General features: G+C 41.4%; 1 protein-coding gene across 6 annotated transcripts in view; it reads right to left on the bottom strand.

The window, feature by feature from the left end:
- Positions 1-18,423, bottom strand: part of MKX (mohawk homeobox) — a 50,163-nt gene that overhangs the window by 20,329 nt on the left and 11,411 nt on the right. For all 6 annotated transcript variants that reach the window (XM_077173674.1, XM_077173684.1, XM_054642523.2 and 3 more), the window contains one exon: positions 17,133-17,468. In XM_077173674.1, coding sequence (XP_077029789.1) covers positions 17,133-17,468 — 336 coding nt within the window. The remainder of the gene's footprint in view (positions 1-17,132; positions 17,469-18,423) is intronic.

The following is an 18,423-nucleotide window of genomic DNA, read 5'->3' as shown; positions in this document are numbered from 1 at the left end:
ATCTCCAAAGCCACTGCCTGCCAAAAAAAGAAAGGCTGCTGCAAGAAAAATACTTTCACAGCTTGATATCTGGGTCTTGTGACTGCTATCCAAACAAGGAGTAAAAGTGGTACTATATAATGTGGCAGGGTAAACAGAACCACCCACTCACCATCACCAATCATGTTTTTAATTCAGATACATTCTGTTTCTTTAAAAAATGATGGGGGAAAAAGAAACAAAACCTTTTGTTGAACTTGAAAATTATATGTGTAATTATCAGATCTGGCATGACATATTTTAGGTTCATATATTCCATGAACTGTATAGGAATGCATGTTTTGACATACAGGATCAAACAACCAGTCCATCCCAGGTGATGTCCTTTCTACTTTACTGACAGATGCTCGTCTCAGAGGAGCACAAAGACACTGCCCCCAGCCAACCATGCATTAGGTTAAGAAGACTTTTCTCTTTAACTTACAGGTGATGACTTGAAAAAATTTCAAAGAGAATATCTGATTTGAAAAAATTACAGAAAGGAGCAGACCTAAAAGAAGTTAAAACTTTCAGGAACACTGGGCCAAGGAAGCCTCCACACTTGGCCAAATTGTCTCACAGTAGCCTGAAAACTACTTACAGTTTTCAAAACAGGTCTTGGTAGAATCCGCCAAAGTCTGGATTTGGTGTGATTAAGCCAAAGTATGAGAAGTATTCTATACTTTTGTGTCCAGCTTAGTCAGGGATTGCAGATGCACCAAGAGATGGAAATTAATAACCACACACCTCACACAAACAGACGCCTCCATCACTGCCACCACTGCCACTATCACTGGAGTATTTCCCAGTCCCAGACTAAGCTGTGTTTTTGCCCTAAGTTGTGGAGCAACAGTTTGGATTAATTTGCTTTGTATCCTAAGCAAGGTCATACCCTTTCCTGGAAGTGTATTTGCTCTTAGCCTGTGTAACATGGAAAGAAATGCCAGGACACCACAACTGGACTCGAAGGTTCCTTCCAAGAAGAGTGGCAGTGTCTTGAATGCTTATCTACCCTCATTTCTCAAAGACATTGAAAATGAAAATATCAAACTTCTAATTTTTGACTTAAAAATGCAGATATCTCCTACCCTTCTCTAATTTATTCTAGAACCCTTTCCTGTTACACTCCTACCATTATTTCCATAACTGCTTCCTCAGTATTTTATCTTCTTGCCTTCATCCCTTTGATCCCTTTTCTTTCCTTTTTCTTTTTGTTCTTGTCCTTAATCTCGCATTCCCCTTTCTGTGTCCTCTCCCAACACTATCTTCTCTTTACAATCTTCCAAAACTTCTGCTCTTTATTTTCCTATCTGTATTTATTTCCTGGCTCTGAGTTTTCTTTTTCCCTTCATTCCCTATCCTTTCTTCTATCTTTTCTCTCCTAGAGCTAAAATGATACTCCAGCAGTGACCTACCTGAAAAGAGAGTTACATCTTTTAAGTCCATTGTCAGTACTAAAGGGATGGAAAATATCTCAAAAAGAGCTAAATGACTATTCCAGTCACTGTCCTGGACAAACAAGTGTAACTCCCATCAACAGCTGGAGGAGTTCAGCACCTGAGTCAAGTTATTTCCCATTTGCCACCAGTGACTGTTTGGCGTGGGAGTCCTGCTATAGCAATCTGTCCTCACACTAGGGCACGGAGACACAGACAGAATTTCAAGCAGTGGCTGCAGGGTGTTGGTGATGAGAAAAACAACTCTGATAATGTAAGTCCTTTCTTCACTCTTAACTGAGAACAGAACCTAACTCAAGTGAAAACTGTTGAAACTCAAAAAGTAAGAAAGAGACCTGTATAAATATGGAGACAGCTGTGCACCACTTCACCCCAGTATTCTGCTGGATCTCTAACAAAATACCAAAACATCACAAGAAAAATTCATTTCATGGCATGCATTGTGTAATCAATATCACTAGTAATGAAAGTCTTACTCTTGGCTTCAAATGAAGTGGTGTAACATCCTGTCAAAGGACAGAATTACCACACAAGCAATTAGGTTAAGAAGATAAAAAGACTAAGAAGCATTCACTACCTGAAATTCTTGAGATCTGCCCATCAAGGCAGTAATGTTTACTTTTCAAGACAAAACAAGCTAACAGAAACATGCAGTAGAAATCATCTTTATGGCCAACACTGCAGACAAATTACTGGGGAACACTTTTGTTTTTCATGGTGAATAAATTGCCCCTGTAACATTCCCCGGTTGAAAGCCCAGTTTCCCCTCGAGCTGGTGCTGCCTGGACGAGCTGGAGCTGTTTTGTGCATAGCTCAATCCAACCTGCACACTAGATCTTACAAAATTTTCTCTGTTTTCTTTGTCTCACTCTTTTTATATTGCTTCTGGTGGTTTTCTCTGTGTGTTTTTGTTGCTGCTTGCTTCCCACCCTTACCACTCTCCAACTGCTTGCTGGGCAGGCACAGCAATTCCATGTAAGGAACGCAGGAAAGAGAAGCATTCCTTGATTTTTCTGTGCGCAGTAACTTGCACGACATTTGATCATAGACAGAGATTAAGTCATTCATGAATAGGGCCCAAAGGGAGGAACAACTCCAGAAAAACAACTCTCCTCACTGTTAGTGAAGCATCCAGGACTCCACGATCATTACTGCCACACTTACAGTTCATAGCCGATCTGGCAAAGCAAGGAATCCAACTGCAGGCTCTGTGGTTTAAATAAAATGTATCTACAGCAGCTTGGATCAATGTTTAAAAATGTTCCATGTTGGTTTAGTCCAAGGGCAAGCTTTTAAAATTAAAAGAAAACTTTGGCTTTAATTGCAGATTAAAAGTGAAAGTTGTTTAAAAAGAATGCATATTCTAAGAACAGTAATAGAAGTTATTTAAAATTTAAAACTCATTTTTCTCTCTCCCAGAGTGTGACAAGTCTTCTTGTAAATATTTAAAACACAACTTTCAAAGCTATTAATTTGTGGACAATATTTAGGGTGCTTCTGCCTTGCTGTTGTGAATCTTTGGCAGAGCTCAACTTTTTCCTACATTTATACTTTCAATCTAAAATAAGTGTCAGATTTTGATGCATGTTACAGTGGCCAAAAAATAACCACAACTGTAACTTGTACCTCCTTTTCTTCCCCTAAATTTTGTCACCACATATGTGTGATGCAGCAGATGTCACCACCCTGTACATAAATGCAAAGGGTTTATTCCAGATCAGCTACAAGCAATGTGATCCCACAGTGGTTAGGTGCTACAATGGAGAAGCTGCTGCTCTTGGGATGATTTTCAGCAACAATTGCCCATCTGAAAATCATTAGTGCATAGCAGTGGATTTTCCACATGTTCATATGCTGGACAAGCAGGTTGCCCTTGAAGTATGGTTCCCTGGGGGAAGAAGGAAAACCCAGAGAAAAGTATTCTATTGTCAGATCACGGTTTCACTAGAGCCAGACAAAAATATGGTCAAGCATTCACTGGGCTGCTCTGCTGGCAAAACGATAGGGTACCGAAATGGAGACAGCTAATGAGGAAGGCAAAGAATGAATCTCAGGAAGAAGACCTTAAAGGAGTACAGATTTTTTTTTCCATTTAAAAATTCAAAAATAGGGGTAAGTATGCAAATGCAATGACTTTCAGATTACTGACCTTTCTTTTTATAAGGTTTAGAAAGGGTAGTATTTTCCAATAAAATATGTCATCTTTTAATTCAGCTGTGTTTGAAGCACCAATAAGAAAGCATTGAAAGAGCCTAAGTAAAAAAGTGTATGATTCTAACTAGGCAGTATTTGTTACTTAATGCCCCATTAATCGATAATTTGGCTTGAAGGAGGAAAAAAAAAGTTGGCAAAAGGGAATGGAATTCTTTAGCTACTTGTTTTACTTAAGAAAAATTCCCAACGGGCTTCACTTAAACAAAGAACTTTAGTTTTCCACTGGAAAGACAAAAAGAAAATCTTGGTCTAGCATGTCCTGCCACATGCTTTAACTACACAGTAAAAGAGTATGTACTTGGATCCCAGGCACATTTCAAAAGTGTAGTATTTATTAGCTGTTCTGTTGCCAAGTTCCACTATTATCATTTTATTATAACTAAGGTATATTTTTACTAACTAAATTATATTTAGGTTTTTAGTTTAAGCATTTGAAGGTCTCAGAGTGTCACGTACAGATGACATACAATATATCAAAGGTCTTTGTTGATTTTCTCCCTCCTCTCCTCTCCAAACAGTTACCCTGTATTTGTGAACTCGGTGTGTCTGATTTACCTAACCCATATTCCAGCTGTAAGATGTGTGGGGGCCAAGGGAGCAATGTCCTTGGATGGAGCAGAGCTCACCAAGGATGAAGGTGAGCCCTGTTAGCAGATACCCCACTGCACACATGTCCCTCACACCCTGAGCAGCAGGACAAACCCATCTCTCCCAGCTACCTCCTTCACACACCTTGCTCCAACACTCACCTCTCGCCCTTTGGCCAGCTCACCCAGACCTGGCTTTTTCCCAAGACCCCCTGTTCCCAGCTGGGCCAGGGGCTGGAGGTGCTGCATGGTGGGACAGGAGCTCCCCAGTGGCTCATGGGGGGTTTACCTCACAAAACCTGTCTCCTGTACCTTCTGTAAAAGGATTTTTGGTCCTGTGGGGAGTGTAGAGCCACTGTCTGGAGGCTGTCCAGACACGATGGGAAGATGACACAGCCATGAGGCAGGAGAGGGTTTGGTGGGCTCACATCAGGCTGAGTGCTGCCACTGCTGTGGACAGGGAAGGGGTGTTTCTGAGCAGCCTTACAGCCCACAGACAGATATCAGAGCTCCCCAAACCTCAGCAAATGCAGTAGCACCACAGCACTGAATACAGACTTTATTTTTCCTACTTTGTGCAAGGAATGAAGGATAAGGAGTATCCAAATATGAACACTTACATTCTCCAAGGCTCCCAGTCTTTGATCTGTGAGCAGAGATCCCACTGAAAGCAGCAGGAGTTCACAAAGTGAAGTTTGGAGAGCTTTGCAAACACATGAGCATTGTGTGTCAAATCATGTAGCATGCTTTGGGGCCAAAACACTCGAAACCCAGACCAGATCTTGGCAAATTGGATTTTTGCACTTCCAATCACTTCCAAAGGGTTGGTTTTAAAACATATCTGAGTGCCTGTTCCTCCCTCAATTATCAGGTGAAGATAAAAGCTGTTTGAGTTGGGTATAGACATAATTGTCAACCACATCAGAAATAAGAGGGAAGAGAATCAGGTGTGTCAATCTGTGATCTGAATGAGGTATAGAAGAATGAGAAATATTAAGGACATTTTCCCTATATAGATTCACAGCAAATGCAATAAACACAAATTAATGTTTATGTGCACTTGTAGCAAGGAGAAATTATCACTCACAGACTCATTAGACAAGGAGTGAAAACAGCAGCAGAAAGGCTGGGACAAAATGCTAAAAGAAAAACAGGCTTATAAAGACACTTGCAATTTTTGTTCATTTAAATGTTTAAACAAGTATTTCTTCACATCAGTTTAGACAGCAAAAATAAGCTTTTGCATGAAACAAAGGATTACTGGGATCAATTCCTGTAGGTCAACCTTGTCATCTCTGCTGACTTTCGTGTAAAGGGTTTTCAACTTTGCAGGGGCAATCTGGAGTAAGCAACTCAGCAAGGTATGGGATTTAAAAGCAAGATATGTCATTGTTTGTGGACAATACAGTTGGGAGCCTCTTTTCCTCTCTCTTTGCAAAATTCACTGCCATGGTAAATTTCTGCCCAGCTCTGAGCTGAAGGTTCAAGCACAGCAAAACAGCAAGAGAATATTGTAACAGAGCACTAAGGAAATACACGTGCATCTGTGTGTACGTATATATGTGAAACATTGTCTATCTTACAAACACCACTACAATCTCAAGCGCTGGCCAGAGCAGGACAGCTTTTTTGGTTTCTCTTCACTTCAGAAAGTGTCACTAAACGTCCAGCACGTTTGAGATTCAACAAGTAGGAGGCCCAGAACTACTGTAATTATGGCATTGCAGACAGAGAGAGGCTCCAGGCTTCACCCTTCAGCCCTGCTCCCCCAGCTGACATCAATTTCACAGGCTGCACGTGGCTCTCTCTGATGCTGCTGGCACAAACAGTGCTGCAGACACCCAGAGCTTTCCCTGATAGAGGAACAAAGGCTGGTGTCTTCTGGAGGAAGCTCCTATTTGAAGATGATCCCAGGGAAATTATTTGATGCAAAAATCAACAGCTACACCAGCTAAAAAGCATAAAGGGAGAAAAGCAGAACAATGATTTTAGTGTGTCTGTGTAAAGGACAATCCACCACCACAGTGCAAAGCTGCCATAAATAGTCAGGAGCAGACCATTGGATTTGCACACCAGATCCAGAACCTGCTCCCTGAGCAGCCATCAGTCCAGACTCCACATGGTGCATCCCACAATGGGATAAAGCCAGATCCTGCTCCTTGGGGTAGAAAGAGCAATTAGACAAACAGGGACCTGGATTAAAAGTCTCCCTGAAGTCAAGGGCCAAGACGACTTCTCCAGCACACCAAGACCTCATTAAAACTGCCCGCAGTGTCTGGCCCACAAAGTACATCCAGTGCAAGGAGCGCAGCCCCGCCGCTGTTTTGCAATGCATTACAAAATACCTTGGCTAGCAGAAAGAATTTGAGGCTATTTGCTCCTGAAGAGCCAGGTCGTGAAGAGCCTTCATTTTTCCAGCAAAAAAAAAAAGGATTTAAGTTGACAGATAGTAACAGAGAGAAAAAAACACCCTGACAAAGTAAGGGGAGATGGAGAAACCGACAAGGTAGAACTTGATCTTGGAGGGTGTAAATCTGTCAATACCCACAAATGACCACAAGGCCACATGCCAGTTTTCACTCTGAGATACCGTAACTAAGACATTTGGCTGGTACCTCACATTGGAAAGAAAGTTTTTACATTTAGAAATGTAAAACATTGTAACATTTAAGGAATTTTGGCTACAGCCCACTAGCCAGCCTTTCCCCAGCCTCAGCTAGGGGATTATTTTGAATGTTGCTTTGCTTTTCGTGCATCTGTTGCCTAAATCAATGTGGAGGCATGAGGGAGGGACTGAAAATTGGCTCTAGAAATAGTGGTATATTTTAGTGTCATAACTGAGAGTCTTGGCAAGCCCTTTTAACCTGAAATGTCAGTGCCATACCAAATGATCTGGTCATCCTAACCTCAATTTCTGGCCATCAGTGAAAGAACAGAGATAGAGTCTCTGACATCGGGTTTCAAGGCCACAGTGAAAAATTAAGGAAAACAGATTTCATGCCTCATTGGAATTTTGCTTTACCTATTTTTGTGTTTCTTTACAGCTATTCCAGCTTCAAATGTTTATCTGATCTCTTTCTGTTTGAATAGTTTTTCACTTTTCCAGATTTTCTACAATGTAATTTACCTCTCCAAATCTCTTCCCTGCTTTAAAAAACTCCTGGTCCTTTTTTTTTTTTTTTTTAGCTCACATAAAACTCACTTATACAAGCGTTTTGCATGCTTTTGCTGTTAGGACATATTTCTCCTTTAGCAGATCTAAAGTGGTGATTTGATGCCAATTTAATGCCATAAAGCATAAAAGACCTCAACAGGTCTTTAGTAATCACTGGTAATTTCCACATCTGTCTCTCTATCTCATACCCAAATTTTTAAGTCTGTATGAAGCGGATTTAATATCACTGAATCCAGCTCTGGTTTTCTGAATAATTAGAAATTGATCTCTACAGGTGAACATTAGACAAAGTTTTGCAGAACAGGTGTTTTTAAATGCACTCCCCTTTCTCCTTCAAGCTGATAAAACTCTCATTTGCAAACAAGACCTACAGGTTCCAATACATTTTCTGAATTGCTCTGTACAAACCTATCCACAGCCCAGCATTATTCCATGCAGATACCCCTTCAGTCCACTTCTCAAATTGTGTCAAAACCCTCCCAAAATCTTCTCTGTGAGTAGTACACATGGAATATCACAAGCCTGGTCTCACTAAACTGCTTTCATCATTATGTTTCTGTTATTCACATTACGGACAAATGACCTAAAAATGTTCAGTTAAACACATATAGGAGGGTTGTTGTTTTTTTTCAAATTACAGAATTACTTTTAAAACCCACAAACCTGCAAAGGGAAATAGGATTTGCTGGATCAGATAAGATCACTAGTTTGTCTCGTCAGGCAATGTTCAGTGTGAGCTTTTAAGAAAAGAAAATTAAAATGGGAGGAAGCAATGGTGAATAAAACTAATTTTGTTGTTCAATACTGCATCCATTTTTACAGTATTTTAAAAAAAATTAAAAAAAAAACTTGACCCAAAAGAAAAAAATCCAGTCTTCTTATTTCCCTATTTTTTTCTATTACAATCAGTAGATAAATTTTACCATTTTCACCAGTACAAATACAATTTCTTAACCTACTTGAGAATCATCAAACACTGCTTTGGTGCATGAGACTGGAGAGTTTCAATTGTTTGCCATTCATATCAAAATCTTGCCATGGCAAGGAAAATGCATGTGTTTGTGCATGTAAGCAAACACAGAGAGACTCAAACCATTTTCTTTATTTACAACTGACTGAATGTGACTGAATACAAACAAGCTGTTTTTTCACTAGTTTCACCACAGGCATAAAATATTTCAGACTCCAGGACTACTGAGAAGCCCACAGTTTTTTTCACCAGTCATCATGCTCCAAATTTACAAGCCTAACTCAGATGGTTATTACTGGGATGTACCTGCTTAAATCCCTTCCACAGATGGGAGAGTGAACACTGTTCATGCCAAGTTTCAGTCTGGATTGAATTTTTACAGCTGGGTCATAAATTTGCAGATTAAAAGGGTTCTAATGGAAACACAGGTACAACCTTAACTACAGCAACATGAACAGCAGCAAGGTAACTAACACTGCACGAGGGACAGTCTGCACCACAAGCAGAATCTACCAGGATTTACCCAAAGTCACATTATTTCTCCCCAGCAGTGGCGGAAGGAGGCTGGGACATGCAGAAAACTCATGCCAGGTGTGAAGTTTCAATTCAGATGTTTTTCCAGAGAGAAGTGAAACTTTTATGGGCTTGCCATTCCTTTAAGTTTACTGCCCCAGCCAGAATGTGAGAAGTCCAGCCCTTTTTTCCCTTCTGCTCCTACCCTGTCTCGCCTGTGCCCACCTTGTCTGCAGCCTGTCCCCTCCTGGTCACACTTCCTTGCACTGCACACAGATTAGTATGTTAGTAAGGCAGTGGCTACTTGTGATAAAGATTATAGATTTCAAATGTAAAAGCAATCCATTGGGCAATAAAGAGTTTTGCCCCTGTCATTTCTCTTTCTTCATGCAGGTGCCATGAGCAGATGTCTTGGTGCAGGAGCAGAGTCAGCTGCAGTGCCACAAGAGCCCCGAGGAGCAGAACAGGCACATTTCAGGGTTGGAGCCAGCACACGTCCTGCTCACAACCCAGTGATCTGCCTCCAGCCATGGCTTTGTCTGGTCAAAAGTGCTGACATAAAATTGTGTGTGATTTCTGAGCCCCTTCTGATGAGGTGACAGCACACATCTCTGTCTTTGTGTTTTATTCCTCTGTTTCGCTATTCTATGTATAAAATCATGCCATATTTTTAAAGCTCATTGGCATATTGGCATATTTGGAACAAACAGCTGATACTCACATTTTGCTGCTGGGTTTCCTGGGTAAGGGACAGAGCAGACACACCCTCCTTATGCCTTCACAAGCATTCTGGGGGACAGCAGCAGTGCCAGGGCCTCTCTGCATGCACACCAAGGCAGAGTGAGGCAGCCAGGCTCTGGAGACATCCCTGGGATGCAAACCACTGCTCCTGCCTGGTGCTGCCCTGCTGTGTCCCTGCTCCTTGCACCAGGGCTGCAGCACCCAGGGCTTTCTGCTGCTCTGCTTCAGCTGGTACATGGCTCATTTACCTCATCTATTTATCTCCCCTGAGCCCCACTCTGCCCTCCTCTCTGAGCAGTGTTTCTTTCTGCAGCAATGGCTGCAGCTGGCTGATGTTTGCAAGGCTGAGGGACCCCTGAATCAGGGCAGAAGCCATGGCAAGGCAGCATGTGAGCCTGGCGTGTCTGCTGCAAGAGATCTGCACACAAATTTGGCTACTGGGGAAAAGCCTGCTCAGGCAGTGGAAGGAGAGAAGGAATCACATCCATTTCACTAAATGAGTTTTCCCAAGCTGTAGTTTCACACACTCTTTAAATATCCCTAAATTAACTGCTAATTTTCTAACTAATTTCCCTATTATATTCATTACTAACCATGCAGTCTAGAGCTAAAACTGGAAAACAGTCTGATTTATGACTATGTGCTTTTCCATGCACATAATTTCCTGAAACATTCACATTTTGGCCAGCCCCAGGCTTTAAAACCAAGCATAATTCTGAAGACATTTGGAACAATGGGAAAATGGGGATAAATATTTTTTTCTCTTTGAAAACACCTTCACTAAATGAATGAAGCCTAAGGCTTGCCAGAGAAAGCCCTTGCTGAAGCCTGGAGCATTGACTAACTCTAAAGAGAAGTATTAAAATATATGGTTGTTAGAAATTGGTGACAGTACCACACATTTTTCCTGCTGTGTCTGAGAGAGGTCTTGGGCAAGCACAGGGATCTGATGCTTTTTGGCCACTGCTGTGAATATTTGCATTGGGAAAATTTTAATGGTCTCGGAGAAACAAAGGCGGGCTTGCTGCACCAGCACAGGCAGCAACAGCCTGTGGCTATGGAAACATGGCTGGTGCCCTGATTTTTTTGGTGCCTTCTGTGATTTTTTGGTCAAATGTTATAATCTTTTCCATTTCAAATCATTAATTCAGGAACATCCCATTCTCTACAATGATAAAGCTGTCAGGAGTCCTGACACGTGCTGCTCTGAGGCAAGCTGATTTGAAGAAAATCCTCTGCAGCCAAGAAGTGGCTCAAGACAGTTTTTACTGAAGCATGTGGAAAACTTGCCATGACATCAACAGAAGCAAAATCAGAAGACATGCCCACAGTCTCCCTCTACTCTGTGGGGTCTCCTCAGCAATTATACCTGAATTATAGAACAGGCACAAATATGCTGCTATTTGAAGCACACCTTATCTGCATAGATGTGAATCTCTGGAATCTTTAATATTTTGGGTTTAAATGGGAAAAAAAGCCTTAAACATTCATAAACTTTTCATAAACTTTTGCATCTGAAAACAAACAGATAAACCAAGAATGCACAGTTTTTGCATCCAGCACCTGTGAGAAAACAAATACTCTCATTTCCAATGAAAGAATGGAGTGGAGAGAAATGGCACAGGAAAACTGCACTTCCCCGAGTGCTGCTCCCCCTCTCAGCAGGGCTGGCTCCAGCCAAAGCTCTTCCTTGCTGGCTGGCAGTCCCTGGTGCCCAGGCTTTTGGGACAGTGCTCTGCCCCCAGCTATTGCTGTTCCCAGCCCACCCAGGGCTCTCTTCCTCCATTCTACCTGAGGGAGGTTGGAACTGCTACCTTCCCACAAAAAATATTCAGTTTTGATGAAGTACTGTTTTTTGGGGTCATGTGGAGAAAATCCTGACCCATTCCCCTTGCAGCTCAGGTACTGAGAAATCAAGAAGCTAAAGAGAACTAAAAAAAAAAACTTATTTGATTTTTGGTGTTTGAACTGAAATAACTGCAATAAGTCAACCAAACTAGCAGGGAATGGGTAGGATCTTTAAAGTTCTCAGGTTTGGGCTATCACATCTGGTATATTAAACCTGACGCTTCCCGTGCAGTAAAGCCATTTCCTTTTGTTCTTTCTTTAGAAAAAACAACAGAACAGTAAATTAAACACAATCTTCTCCTCAATTCTATGCTATTTTAGTTGACGAATCAGGTCATGTAATAATAAAATTCCTGCAGAAATACGATCTTAAATTGTAACCTTCAAATTGCAGTTATGTTGCTGTGTGCATTTAATACTATACTTGACATTCACCTTTTACATTTCACTTCTGGATGACATTAGGATCTGCAAAAAAGACCTCCTTCAGCTTTCCCAGGTTACCATTTATTTCAAAGTATCCCCAAAGTTTCCAGCACCATTTAGATCCAACTTGCAAAAGTCACTGCTGTGAGCAGTTTTTGTAGGTCCCTTGAGTTGTTTCTGAAAACAGGTTCCATTGTGTTCATATTATGCTTTCAAATTTTATGGCTTATTTTAAAATTACATGTTAATTTCTAAAAATGTTAAATTGCGAGGAAAAGTTGGCAAGGACCACACAAAATCACAGCACTGTTCTGCAGTTTGTGTCTCTCTACAGCACTTCTGTGCATGGCTACACCCTTATATTCAAGTGCTCTGTAGGAATGTGGCCCTGATCCTGCAGAGTGATGAGGGTCTCATCAGAGGTGCTCAGTGTGCTGCAATAAATGACCCAGGATAGTGTTTTATAAATCACCAACTTTGCAAGATCGAAAGGAGAGAGAGAAAGGAAGGCGAGAGGAAAGAAAAAGTCAGTAGTAATGAAAACATCAGAAGCGGAGCGCACTCCTGAGTATAAATGTCTAAAAATAGAGATCAAACATCTTCAAAAATCAGCCAGTCATTCAAGCACTTGTTTAAAACCACCCTCTTTTCCAGCCCTGCAAATCTTGAGCTTCCTCGTTGTTTTTATTTGTTCTGGCTTTTCTACTGTGCTAACATATAAAGTGAAATCAATGAAAAATCTGCCTACAGAAAAAGGACTCCCTCTCCTGCCATTTCGTCTCTTTTCCTCATGTTTTAATTTTTTCTTTCCTTCACTAGACAACAATATCCCAGAAAGCTGGGAATTTTCATTTCCTTGTGCTACAACGATGCAGAACATTTTGTTTCTGCAGGTGACTGACAATAGGGCACTCAGGGAGCACTGCAGCTTGATTGCAGAAAAGTCAGCATTTTAGTGATCCATAAACCAAAGACTGACATTGCCTCTTTAGCTTAATATTCAGCTTCACTACAAACATTCGATCTTTTCCTTGTAGATTTCTGGAGTGCTTGTTGCAGTCAAGACTGTTATTTCTGCATGCATTTGTACAACAAATGCGGGTAGACAAGTCTGCTTTCACTTATTCCTGTCACACAGAGAACCCGCTGTGAGTGACTGCATGCCAAGCAGTTAGTGAAAACCAGTTCTCCAACACGGCTTTTTAACTAAACAAAAACACTGAACCGAGCCTTTCAGTCATCAGCTTAAGATGTATATTTGACCAATTATCTATACTTATATATTATACCTGCACCAGGATTGATCTGAACTGAAATTTTCTGCTTTAACTGAACACACTTGTGCATGTCCTGTTATATACATAAGAATATCAGCTTACAACAGACAGGCTTAGGGAAGGCTGTGCCGTACCCGTGACAGCCGCTCTTCCCCAGGCTGCATGGGCACTGTCCGCCTGCACCGCCTCCCGCAGCAGCTCCAGCTCCCCGGGCATGGGGCAGGGCAGTGTGGGTACAGCACCTGCCAGGGCTCTGGGCATGGGGCAGGGCAGCATGGGCACAGCACCTGCCAGGGCTCCGGGCATGGGGCAGGGCAGTGCGGGCACAGCACCTGGCAGGGCTCTGGGCATGGGGCAGGGCAGCGCGGGCACAGCACCTGGCAGGGCTCTGGGCATGGGGCAAGGCACTGTAGGCACAGCACCTGCCAGGGCTCTGGGCATGGGGCAGGGCACTGTAGGCACAGCACCTGCCAGGGCTCTGGGCATGGGGCAGGGCAGCGCGGGCACAGCACCTGTCAGGGCTCCAAGCATGGGGCAGGGCAGCGCGGGCACTGCACCTGGCAGGGCTCCGGGCATGGGGCAGGGCAGCGTGGGTACAGCACCTGCCAGGGCTCCGGGCATGGGGCAGGGCACTGTGGGCACAGCACCTGCCAGGGCTCTGGGCATGGGGCAGGGCAGTGCGGGCACAGCACCTGCCAGGGCTCCACTCGGGGCTTGCTGCTCCTGCCCCAGCACTGAAACTGCTGCCCATGAGCTCACGGAAACTGCACGGAGGTATAAAAGCGGCTGCTCTGCCGACAGTCAGTTATACAGCCTGTCCTTGATCTTTATGTGGGATTTCCCAGTTGCATGAAGCCGAAGTAGCATATGGTCCCGTGTTTATAAGCATGTTAATGACTGAAATGGGAACCTCTACAACCCGTTTTCCTTATAAACTTTAAACTGCAATTTCTTGTTTTTGTTATTGGACGCTGCACGCATACGCCGTTAATTTGGCGCAGGCTGCTGGGACACTCGTGGCCACGCTGACCCCAGTGCTGGGCACACAAAACAACAGCTCCAGACACACTGATGTACCTGAAATCACGGTCCAGCCCCTAATCAGAACCAGACAGGGCGAGGATGATTTCTTACTCATGATCTGCTACAAAAAGTTACCTCTCCAGGAAAGCACAATAGAGAATTAGTTTAAACTCCAGCGCCTTCCCGTCCTTACAGGCACAACGACCTTGCCAAACATTTCTCAAAAATAAAACATCAATCAGTTTTCACTCTGTGCTTTTTGAAATGCTGATTAAAATGTCTTCATAAATTAAAATGTCTAGTAGGGACTTGACAATCCTGCAACAGCTCCTTTGTGTTAAGAATTAGCTGTTTTGCGCTACAAAAAATTGCAATGTGGAACTTCTTGTAAGTGGTGATATCTCACTTAAAAATGCACTTGCCACTTTCAGGAGGGTAAGAGTGGTAAAGTCAGCCATACCCTGTTATTTTCTTAACCAAAATGTATTACAGCTATTTTAATGAAAACACAGATACAGGTCTGGTACTGTACTGCACTGAGAATTGCCAACCCAGGTATTCAAATAACAAAGAAAAAACATTTTAAAGGTATATAATCTTCATCTATCTCTCCCTACCTAACAATCGTGTGGATAATTTCATCTATTTGAAGGTAATTTTCATAAATGGACAATACCTTGAAAATATACCTTGAAAAAATACCTTGAAAGCATATTGAAAATATGCTTTCTTAATGAAATGTTTAATTCCTGCATGTGTAACATCAGAAAATCATTAATGGGACCATAATCTTGTAACTGAAAAAAGCCCATTTGTACCTGTATTTCCCGAGTGTTCACACATATATAGCAACAATACAGTAAAAAAGTCATGTATATATATATATAGTATGTATATCATGTATGTATATATATATAAAATCTTTTTTTCTTTCTATATACTGCTTGTCTGCTTTCAAAGTGCAAAAAGAATAAAACCGTATCCTAAGAGCTGCTTGTCTGTTCTCAAAAAATGTGAAAATGTTAAAAAAGATATTTAGGAGCTGCATAAAATACAATCTCAAGAGGAGTTCCAGCAATGTCACTTAGGAACTTTAAGGACAAGCATACTAGTTTTTAGTCATTCCAGCACAGCTGGTGAATTTACACAGTTACAGTGGGCTGCATTCAGTCTTCACATTAATGACCATATTTTTCAGTGCAGCTTGAAATTTGTCAAGAAGAACTTAATCCAGTAGCAAATTTATTATAAATTTTAGAAAGTCATTGCATCCATTTTTAGCTTATGGTATAAAGTACAGAAAAACAGAAGTTTACATATGTGAGCTTCTGCATCTGCTCTTGAGTAACTTTTCACTTAAAAATAAAGCTTGGCAGACAATATACTTATAATGCAGACCAAATGCATTTGGTATGTTCAGAAAAAAGAAAAAAAACATAAGCAGAGAGAGTTTATTTTGAAACTTATTAATTGAGCATGCACTACTCTTTCTCTCCACGAGACCCCATGTCTCTACAGGGTCCCCTCTCGTTCTCTGGTCATTCCCAACAACCTGCACACACAAACATCCTCCTAATCCCCACCAACAGAACTCAGCCATGTCGCCCCTCCACATGGACAAAAAACCCCCCAGGAAATGTGCCAGAAAAGAGAGAGCAAAGGCTGCAAACAGGAGAAGTTGCAAAGGCACCTGAACCTGACTGCCAAGGAAGCCAAGGGGAACCAAGTGAAAAATCTAAATCTGTATTAACTTTACTGCAAAATCCTCAAGTACTTTTCAGCAATATCCATCCCTAAAGTGATGCTTCCCTCAGGGGGGTCCCTGGCAGAATAACCTGCCAAGAAAGGCCCAGGACAACACAAGGGGCTGCTGCAATGAGTCAAAATCCTGAGACACTGGTGGAGACCTTCAGAGACTGGGGTGCAAAACTTCATATTTTTCAAAATTAATTGTTTTTTTTTACCTTATGTCCCAAAGAAATACAGAAGTTTCACAAGAGGAGCCTTCCAGCACCCCCTGACTCACGGGAATTTAAGCAAGCCCTGATTTACAGCAATTTATTGGCATGAACCAGGTAGTCCCATGTGCCTTGCTCTGACTGGTAACACAGTGGATGACATTACATCACACTTGTATGTTTTTATTGATAAAATTAAAATAATAAACTATGTGTAACCCTTCAAAAAACAGGAAGACAAAGAATTTAATGGCCAAGTCTGTCACCGCTTAGCTCTAGAGAGTGATGCAGAAATGAGTCTTCACTAATGCCTGTATTCCTAAGAGAAGCATGAGCACCAAAGGGTCACATACTGGACAAGGCACTCTGAGGACAGAAAGGTGCTGCACAACAGGAGAAGGTGTTCACATGCACTCCACTGAAGGACATATGACTCATGTAAGTGTCACAAACAGCCACCTTGAAATTTCAAAGCCCTCTTCCTCCTCCAGCTGTGGCCCTGGAGAACTTCAGTCCTCCAGTCCTCCCGTATTGTAATAGAATATGCAAGAGTTTTCTCCTTCCTTAGGCTTGTCTTTGTGCTGACAAAAAGTGGCCTATAAGCGTAATTTCAAAAATTATTCCCATAGCACCATTTGAAAAGCAAACCAGCTTTATTAGCAGTCAATAACTGCACTTAACTGTAATACTGCAGGTAGAACTTCTCCAGAGAATGAAAGGGTGGACAGGATTTATCCATTCTGATATGAGAGGATGGACAGGAGTAATCCACTCTCATGCAAGAAGATGGACAGGAATTATCCACTGTGATATGAGAGGATGGACAGAAGTCTCATAAAAGGCACAATCAGATTACACTTAATCCTGGAGCCAATGTCTACAGAAGATGTCTGTAATAGAAATCATGCAGAAAAATATCCCTTACCTGTCCGATAGACAAAATTGCCTTCTGTCTCTGATGATGATGGAGACACCAGTTCTTCCTCAAATTCATTGGAACTAAATGAACCAGAATGATTCCTTTGCCTTGTTTTTTCCATCATAGCTGCATTAGTAGCCATGACATGTCTCAATGAGTCATTTAGGTAACGATTCAGTAAGCTGCTTTTGTATTTGGGGGGTGACACGTAATCCTCATTGGCACTTGCTTCTGGTCTCACTCCTGTTTTTATTACTGAACTTTCAGTTTTAATCACAGTGTGGTGAACTGGTTTGTTATATCCCCCTTCATTCATATGGTTTCTCGGAGGATTTTCTCCATCTGAAAACAAAAGAACAAAGATATAGTAATACATTGAGTACTTAATATTTAACACGAGGCTTTCTCTCCATGTTTTGTTATACTGTTATAAATATAAGGGAAACTAGACAGTAACTTCAGCATTAGACACTGATTTTCATTTTCTTCTGTTCACACATTGCTCATAGTAGTTCCCATGATTCTCAGATGTTCCAGGTATTCTAAATTAATTAGCTATAGAAAAGTCTTTGAGTCTAATTTGTTCATGAGTAACACAAGACAGGTAGAAAAAAATTGGAAAGTGCCCTAACTCAATGATAAGCATTTAAAAAGCTGTGTGAATAGGCTGAATTATTACTATCATAACTTGAAATTTGGTTTGCCTCAACACTGCAGAATATTTAGGTACATTTGCTTAAATTATACTCTTTTAATTGTTCTGCAAGCAATCTTTTCAAGGGAAGTGAGTAGAAATGTGAGTACATTCCCACATTTTTCAAGAAATGTGAGTACAGACTGAAATTGGAACAAAGATATTTAAAATTGAGTACAGATTGAGACATACTCTTCTAAAAATTCACATACAGATTTCTGACAATGTTCTGTAGGATTTGTTCCTGTCATTGTATCTCATGTCACAACTGTCTAAAAAAAGCACTCACAGACAGAATTAATACAAGAATTCTATTAAAAATACAGGGTACTTAAAAAAAAAAATCCTGCTTTTGTTAATTTGAGTAAGAAAGAGAATTCCAGTACATCCTTTATGGAAAACAGCTGCTAGCAAAATACATCAAATAAATAACAGTAATATTTAGTTTACCATCTAAAATGCCCCACTAATCAACCCTTTAATGATGTATATTGCTATAGCCCTCCCACGAAGGAAAGTAACAGCCAAGTGATTTCTCATTTCTTTATACCAACAAATGTAATCAATTTTTTTCCTTTAATGCAGACTAAAGGAATAGGCTTA

This window comes from Agelaius phoeniceus, chromosome 1 (assembly GCF_051311805.1).
Source record: "Agelaius phoeniceus isolate bAgePho1 chromosome 1, bAgePho1.hap1, whole genome shotgun sequence".
In the NCBI taxonomy this organism is placed as follows: Eukaryota; Metazoa; Chordata; class Aves; order Passeriformes; family Icteridae; genus Agelaius; species Agelaius phoeniceus.
Note: the sequence above shows the minus strand (reverse complement) of the source record. Positions and strands in the feature narration are given on the sequence as shown.